At 33.9% G+C, this 8,923-nt stretch overlaps 1 protein-coding gene across 4 annotated transcripts in view; it reads right to left on the reverse strand.

Annotated features, from left to right (window-relative positions):
- LOC106880808 (cGMP-dependent protein kinase 1) overlaps positions 1-8,923 on the reverse strand; it is a 173,746-nt gene that overhangs the window by 8,142 nt on the left and 156,681 nt on the right. For all 4 annotated transcript variants that reach the window (XM_052969494.1, XM_052969493.1, XM_052969495.1 and 1 more), the window contains 5 exons: positions 7,810-7,881; positions 7,219-7,290; positions 4,457-4,544; positions 3,662-3,801; positions 2,542-2,631 (listed from right to left, as the gene is read on the reverse strand). In XM_052969494.1, coding sequence (XP_052825454.1) covers positions 2,542-2,631; positions 3,662-3,801; positions 4,457-4,544; positions 7,219-7,290; positions 7,810-7,881 — 462 coding nt within the window. The remainder of the gene's footprint in view (positions 1-2,541; positions 2,632-3,661; positions 3,802-4,456; positions 4,545-7,218; positions 7,291-7,809; positions 7,882-8,923) is intronic.

Here is an 8,923-nt window from a genome sequence, read left to right on the forward strand (position 1 = left end):
TCAATAAAAAACATCCACAGAATATTTTAAGGATCTCTTTTACAAAGATATAAATACTAATAAATATTATAATGAAAATTTATAAAATAAAAGATATTACATGACAAATATTTAAAGATATCAGCAAAATTAAAAAATAATAACAAATTAATTAATCATTTAGTTAAATTCATGGTAAGTTTCAGTCTGTGGGATAAGTGAAAAAACAGAAATAATTCAATAAGACTCATGCATTCAAATAAGTAGATTGAAAATTGAAAAAAAAAAAAAAAAGGCTAATAATTGAAAAATTTTATAATTCCTCATTTGCATTTGTTAGGCTGTTTATGTGAGATAAAAATAAAAAAAAACTGCAGGGTGTTGGGAAAGAAGAAAGGTTATCACCTCTTCAAAGTTTTTTAGAACTACTTTCTTCATTAAGAGAATCATCCAGATCTCCTCTTACTGAAAAGCCAATGGTAGAAGTAAAATGTTCCTTGGTAGATTTTTTTAAGAAACTATCCAAAGACTATTCTCCTTGACATAGACAATTCTTCTATTCAGTCCAAAAGTACTGAAACACTTTATCAGAAAAATAGATCACATCCAATTCAAAATCCTTTGAGAGAGGGTGATATGTCTTCACAATGTCTGTGAGCTTATACCAGAGACAAAATATCTTCTTCAGCTTTATTTCCTCTTTTACTCTTTTGCTCTTTTACTTGTTTCAGTCATTTGATTGTGGCCATGCTGGACCACCGCCTTTAATCGAGCAAATCAACCTCGGGACTTATTCTTTGTATGCCCAGTACTTATTCTATCGGTGTCTTTTGCCAAACCGCTAAGTGACGGGGACATAAACACACCAGCATCAGTTGTCAAGCAATGCTAAGGGGACAAACACAGACACACACACATATATATACATATATACGACGGGCTTCTTTCAGTTTCCGTCTACCAAATCCACTCACAAGGCTTTGGTCAGCCCAAGGCTATAGTAGAAGACACTTGCCCAAGATGCCACACAGTGGAACTGAACCCGGAACCATGTGGTTGGTAAGCAAGCTACTTACCACACAGCCACTCCTGCGTCTGTTAGAATTCCTGTTTTTTTTCCCCCTACTTTGTTCCTTTGCCTCTGAGTTTAGTCCTTGTGAAAATTCAGTCTCTTCTTGGTCTTTCAGGTTGTCAATAGGCAATTCTCTTCTTTGCTTTTGAACTAAATATGTCTGCTTTATTTACCTTGAGGGTTGTGGAGCTGCCCAAATACACAATTTTCTCAACTACAAGCTCTGTCTCAAACATTTCAAAGTTCATTGAAGAGAAAATATCAGGCCACAATGCTCTTCACAAAGAGTTCAAGCACTTAGTAGAAAGCTCTCTCCATATATTCACTATTAAACAAAGAACATTTGTTACAATGAAGTGATTTCCTCAAAACTATGTTAGTTCCACATTATAGACAAAGTCGCTTCAAAAGAGGTCCTGAATAAACAGGTCCTGTTTGATTTTTTAAAACATGCAATCACTTATTGTTCCACAGACTGTCGTTGAGGAGTAGCATTATGAGACAAGAAATGCACTGTTAAAATTGAACTTCTGTGGCATTTGGCCCATGAAGTCGAGAGGGTGTGCTGAAACATTATCCATAATAAGAGCCTTCATTGAAAGATCCTTTTCTTTGAGGTTGTTATGTTCAATGGTAGTAAACACATCAGTGAACCATGTAATAAACAGGTTCCTTGTAATCCAAGCCTTTGAATTGGGAACCCACTGAACACCAAATTTGTTCTTGAAGAATCTAAAATTCTTTGAATGATATATTAAGAACAGTTTTATTTTAAATCCCACGAAGTATATACAATATCATCATCATCATTTAATGTCTTCTTTCCATGCTGGCATGGGTTAGACAGTGTGACTGGAGCTGGTAAGCTAGAGAACTGCATGAGGCTATCATAAAAATAAGATGATGACTTGGGAAAGTGAAGTAGCCTTATGAATTTTAAAGAAAATCATTTTCTAACAAAAGCAATCTTTTTTATCTTTTTACTTGTTTCAGTTATTTGACTGTGGCCATGCTAGGGCACCGCCTTGAAGATTTTTTGTCAAACAAACAGACCCCAGGACTTTTATTTTTTAAGCCTACTACTTATTCTATCAGTCTCTTTAGCCAAATTGTTGAGTTACAGGGACATAAACACACAAACACTGGTTGTCAAGGGGTGGTAGGGGACAAACAGAGCCGCAAAGACACACACACACATACATACACACACAAACAGACACATATATATATATATCACAGGGTGGGTTCTTTCAGTTTCCCTCTACCAGATTTGCTCACAAGGCTTTGGTTGACCCAAGGCTGTAGTAGAAAACACTCACCCAAAGTGCCATGCAGTAGAACTGAACCCAGAACCATGTGATTGGAAAGCAAGTGTCTTACCACATAGTCATGCTTGCACTAATGATTAATTATTGTTGATATCAGAAATTAAAACAGGAAAAAAAAAAATGAAACTATCAAGCCAACAAACAAAGATATAAAAAACTTACTTGTCTCGTAGAATTGTCCATAGTTCTCCCCCCAAACATACTTCAAGTAACATGTATAGATATTTTTGGTCCTTGAATGATCTGTACAATCTAAAAAGGTAAAAGGGATAAATAAAATAAAACACTATTTATAAAACAATATATGTATCAATATAAAATAGGATTCACAGAAAATTTTCTTAACTTCATACTGAAATAATTTAGTAGCATATCATCTGATGTAGTTGTGCTAATCCATAAAATGAAAGTTGAGCTATATTGTGGCTAATGTGCTGAATATCATGGGCAAAAGAACGGTATTTACAACAAAGAAAAACTCTACAGTGTTTTATGTTCATAGTTATTGGGTTGTAGTTAACATTGGATGAGACGAGCCTCCGTCATCAGGGTAGAGAAGATCTTACATTGCAAGTCTTAATTCAGAGAAACTCTAAGATCTGAAATGTAAGATCTTCTCTACCCTGATGACAGAGGCCTGTTTCATCCAATGTCAATTGCATCCATATGGTTGCATATAGTTATTGGGTTGATGATATAACATAATGAAAGATAATTCCACATTGTTCAGAAAGGAGAAAATTGGTAAACTGTTGCTCAGATTCAGCAAACCCATTCAAACTTAATTGGTAGAACTTGTAGTGATGATAGTGATTGTCCAAGAAAGATGGTTCTGCAATTTCTTGCTGAACAAATTGTACAAACTATTTATTTATATTGATCAAATGTATTTCCTGTACATCACCTCACTTCCTCCATCAAATCAACAATGCCTGAACTGGTGCACAGTGTACCACATGTCAGGTGTTGAAGCGATCGCAGAACAACATGAAATGAAGTATTTTGCTGAAGAACACAGCACACCACCTGGTCTTGAAATTGAAACCATGATCTTGAGATCATGAGTGCAACACCCTAACGACTAGGCCATGCACCCTTACAACATTTCTAGTACACTCACAGCAAATACATGACACAGACATAAACAATGACTCATTACTCTGCAAATGCATCATTCAAACATTAACATCCATTAATTAATTAATTAACGAAAGTGCATAACCTAACAATAAAGAGTGATCTTGCCTCAGCCATAATTAATTAATTAAGAAAAGTTTATAACCTAACAATAAAGTGCGATCGTGCTTCAGCCATAATTTTCTTCTCATTAAGAATGTGTTCCTGTTGACGTGTTTCTACAATATGTTGTTTTCTCATCTGTTTTAGTGCAAACGTTCGTGAGTCATCATCTTTAATTTGGACCTGAAATCAAGAAAATAAGGTTACAACTGATGAACACATTTTTAAGGATGGGCTAATAAGTACTTCTTGTTGTAGTCATTTGAACTGCTAGAAATAGCAGCCAAATTCTCTCAAATCAGGATTTAATTTATTTAAACTGGAAGCACTTAATAGTTTGAGATATACAAAAATATGGGATGGCTGTAGCAGTCTGATTGATCAGAGCATCAACAGTCTGATAGGTTAGAGCTGACCTTGGGTTAAACAACAGCAATGAGAAAATTTATATATTCAATATATGTGTGAATTTGGAAGAATATTTTGCTTCAAGCTTATGGCATTTAAAATTTGTTTACATCTTGTATTTTGCTTTATATGATGAACTTGTTGTATACAGTGCTCAGGTTCACCACAACTAGTCAGGTGCATTACAACTGCTCAGGTGCACTACAACTGCTCAGTTGCACTACAATTTGTTTAAAGCTGTTAGTTTGTCACTACTCAGTAGTTTGATCTGAAGCTAATGTAGAAGATATTTATACAAGGTACAAGCAGTAGGATCAAACCCAGAACCATGTGGTTGTGTAGCAAAAGTCTTAACAACACAGCTTGGTTGTACACAAAAGCAATTGTTTTAGGAGGGGAGAGAGAGAGAGAGAGAGAGAGAGGACCTTACCAGTTCCACACGACCAAAACCTCCAACTCCCAGTGTGGTCAAAACTTTGAGATCTGTTAATTCTAGTTTGTTAAACTCAGGATCTAATCTGGAAAAGATTTTCAGAATTACTACCATTAGGTTATTTCCTTCATACATACAATAGAATAGTTAAAGTAATGCATTGTGGGATACTACATCAGACAAAAAACATTTTGATGAGGAGGCTGAAACATTGTGAAATGAAATATAAAGTGAAAATACAACAGTTGTAGTTTTATCTTGTATTTTTGATATTTTGGGAATATGGAAGGCAGTGAGCTGGTGGAATTGTTTAGCATACTGGGCAAAAATGCTTTGCAACATTTCATCAATCTTTATGTTCTGAGTTCAAATTCCACCAAGGTCAACTACCTTTCATCCTTTCGGGGTCGATAAAATAAATAGCAGTTGAACATTGGGATTGATGTCATCGACTTGTCTCCTTCCTCATCTGACCAGGCAAAATGTTTTGTCGGTCTTTATGTTCTGAGTTCAAATTCTGCTGAAGTTGGCTTTGCTTTTCATCCTTTTGGGGGTCTTAAAATAAGTACCAGTAGAGTACTGGGGATCGATATAAATGACTTAGACCCTCCCCCAAAAGAGCTGGCCTTGTGCCAAAATTTGAAAAACCAATATTTTGGGGATATGACCCCTTCATCAGGACATGTAGTGGTTGGGGGCATGAGAGATGGATGCTCTGAGCAATGACCAGTTCCATCTGTCCTTTCCCCATGTGTCCTGAGGAAAGAGATATAACCTCAAAATATAGAAAAAAAGTAAAGCTTCAACTATTGTTCTGTTTATGCATCAGCAGGTCACTTTGTATTTCATTTCACATTGTTTTAGCCTTATCAAAATGTCTATATTTGATACCTACGCATGTGTATATATACATATATATGTGGAAAGAGTGTGGGGAGAGGAAGAGATAAATAAATATAAGGGCAAGTACTGGATACAATAATTTTCAGTTATAGCAAGAAGAAAAAGTTATGTTTATGAGAATTCTCTACTAAAGATAAACTGGAGATATATAGACGATATAGAAGAGGGTATAAGTCTACTGTATGGTAACTAAGGGGCAACTCTAGACATGTTTTAGTATTATTCAACCTCCACAGCAAAACATAGTGAACATAAGTACCATAACAGAATAGCTAATAGTATAATGAGTGTGTAGATTTTGGTGTCTTTTATTTATATGTTTCTTCTATATCATGATTATTTTGGGTGTTTATGAAGCTATCTAATTATTCTGCAGAAAGATATACCAATGCTACCATTTCTAGTACGTGATGTAACAACCAAAGAATGATTCTTAAGAAGTATTTTTTGTGGTTTTAACTTTGAAAACAACTTCTAAATTTGAGATTGATTGATTCTAAATGTCTTTGAATATTTTTCACTTAATGTTAATTGTTTACTGCAGAATATTAGAATATCATTTAATAACAATAGATTAATTGATTAATAATGCAAAACTGAAACATTTCAGCTTGTTATGTCAGCTGGTTGAGTTGATAGAATGCTAAATAGTAAGTTGAAGACTCAATCGCTCATAACTTCTCTTTGGTTCTGTATTGTGTATATTAGTGAGGAAAATTCTTTCAATAGTAAGTTCATTCATATAAAGGAGGAGCACTCCTTCAGTTACGACGACGAGGGTCCCAGCTGATACGATCAACAGAACAGCGTGCTCGTGAAATTAACGTGCAAGTGACTGAGTAATCCACAGACACGTGTACCCCTAATGTAGTTCTCAGGGAGATTCAGCATGACACAGAGTGTGACAAGGCTGGCCCCTTTGAAATACAAGTACTACTCATTTTTGCCAGCTGCATGGACTGGAGCAACATGAAATAAAGTGTCTTGCTCAAGGACACAACGAGTCTCCGAGAATTGAACTCACGACCTTACGATCATGAGCCGAATGCCCTAACCACTAAGCCACGCTTCTTCACTCATATAACTGTAAAGATGTCCCATGTGCTATATAACACTGCAAAATAGGTGTGTTTTGTTAATAAAGTTGTTGGGTTCAATTCCTCCTGTCAATGTATTTTGGAAAAGGATGTATTTCTCTTCACTACATAAAGATGAATAAAATTTTCAGAAGTGTCTAGTTGAATAAGATCTTTTGAGATAACAAAGAGGTTTAAGTCAAAATAGAGATTACAAGACAACATATATAGACTTAGGACAATAAATAAAGTTATGAAAATAGAGAGGTTTACCATTAAGACAATATAGATTTTAGACAAAACTAGATTTGCAACAACATGAAGATTTAAGACAGGATATAGATTTCATATGACTTAAAGATTTCAGACAATAATGATATTTAAAACAAGATAGAAAATTAAGACCAAAAATACTTAAGACAACAGAAATTTAAGACTATATACAGGGTGTCCACAAAGTCTGGGTACATGGAGTAAATAAAATCATAATATAAACAATTAAATATAAGAAATAATAATTTCTTAAAGCATGTGTTAATCCCCAAATCATAACATAAACAATTAAATACAAGAAATAATTTCTTAAAGTATATGTTAATCCCCATGTACCCAGACTTTGTGGACACCCTGTAGATTTAAGACAACATAAAGATTATGAAATTTAAATTTTAGGCAACTTATAGATTTAAGCTGATTAAGAAATTTAATACAGCATTCTGATCTAGGAGACATATAAGCTAGTTGATAGTGGAGGAAAATCTATGAATAAGATATACTTACGATAGCTCATCTTCATTATATTCATACCTCCTTTCTTCATTATCAAGGTTTCCAATCAACTGAGAATAACATCTAAATGACAAATAAAGAATGTTAATTGACAATTAACCAATATTTACTAAATAATTTTATGAAAGTCCCAATATACATTGAATATGTTTGATAAATCTATTTTACAAAACAGAATCTTAGCTTATCCAAACTCTCTTCAATTCCAAAGCTCATGCAACAACCAAATTGAAATATTTGACTTCATAATAACATCAGTAAAAGATTTAAGTGTTTCTGAATACTCTGTTATTAAACATGTTAAAGACCTTCTCTAAGGAGGTCTTAAATTATTTCACTTGTTCTGTTTCCTCCATCATCAATCAATTAAGGGGTGATCTCAGAGCTTTTATTTATGATGAAGAATTTCAATTTATCCCCTTCCTGTGCAAGGGATAAATATTGCCAAGTTTTTTTTAATGATTCCCTGCTTAATTAATTAGGAGTGAAAGATCAGCAAAATAATGTATAAATTATTTGGAAACGTAAAAAATAGAAGAATAAAAATAAGATAAATTTTACAAAGATATAAAATATTCTTACTCTCGGTCCAGTACAAGACAATCCACTCCGCTTGGGTCAGCAGCTATCATATTCGCTGTTCTTAAGTCATCTCTATAAAAATAGAACTACAAAATATATTCAACATCTGTATGAATATGATACAATTTTAAAACAACAAACATTTTTAATGAAAACTTATGCACCGATTTGTTTTGTTTTTTCCTCCTTCTCAAGTTTTTGTTTAGATTTAAATAATGGATTATTGGATGAAAAAATTTAAAGAACCACAATTTTTAAAACTGTAAAAGAAAAGATTCAATTAAAAAAAGGAAAAAAAAAATTCAGTTTGTAATTTAAGTTTCAAACCATTATTTATTTATCAATTAAAGCAGGAAGCTGGCAGAATTGTTAACACACCAGACAAAATGCTTAATGGTATTTTGTCTGTCTTTCAAATTTCTCTGAAGTTGCCTTTGCCTTTGATCGTCTTGGGGCCAATCAGTCGAACACTGGGGTCAATGTAATTGACTAACCTCCTTCCCCCAAATTACAGGCCTTCTGCCTAAATTGATAAAGGACTGCTTCTTTATCAATTACCGCTTGATTAAAAATATTAAAACATCAGTTTCCAGTGTATGATGTCAATAACAGATGTTGTTTATCTAAGGTACCCTTGGGTATCTGTCAGGTAACCTATTTTTTCATTGACATTTTCAACATACTCCAATATTTAAACCTAAAAACTTGAATCTCCTAACTAATCCTTATATTGTTACATATCAAAATATTGTTAGTGGGGTAGATTTGGTTACATTGCTCCCAGTACATGACTGGTGGTTTCCCGATTGGAAATTAAAAGCAATCACGAAAAGAATTGAACTTAGATTGTAAAGGGAGGTAACTAAATGTTGGTTTCTAACTGGAGCTGAAGATGATACACTTCTTTTTTTTACTATGGAAGGATAAATTGATTTCATCACGTAACAAGGAGTTAAGTCAAACTTGGTGGATCGAGGTACGTCTTTTAAAGATGACAGGAACATCTGGTCACTCTATTTACAAGAAATAGCTACCAAAATCTCCAAGCAACTCTGGTTGTCGTTAAAGTGGGTAAACCAAATGTCATCTGCTAAGTCAGTGGTTCTCAACCAGG

This window comes from Octopus bimaculoides, chromosome 7 (genome assembly GCF_001194135.2).
Source record: "Octopus bimaculoides isolate UCB-OBI-ISO-001 chromosome 7, ASM119413v2, whole genome shotgun sequence".
Taxonomy (NCBI): domain Eukaryota; kingdom Metazoa; phylum Mollusca; class Cephalopoda; order Octopoda; family Octopodidae; genus Octopus; species Octopus bimaculoides.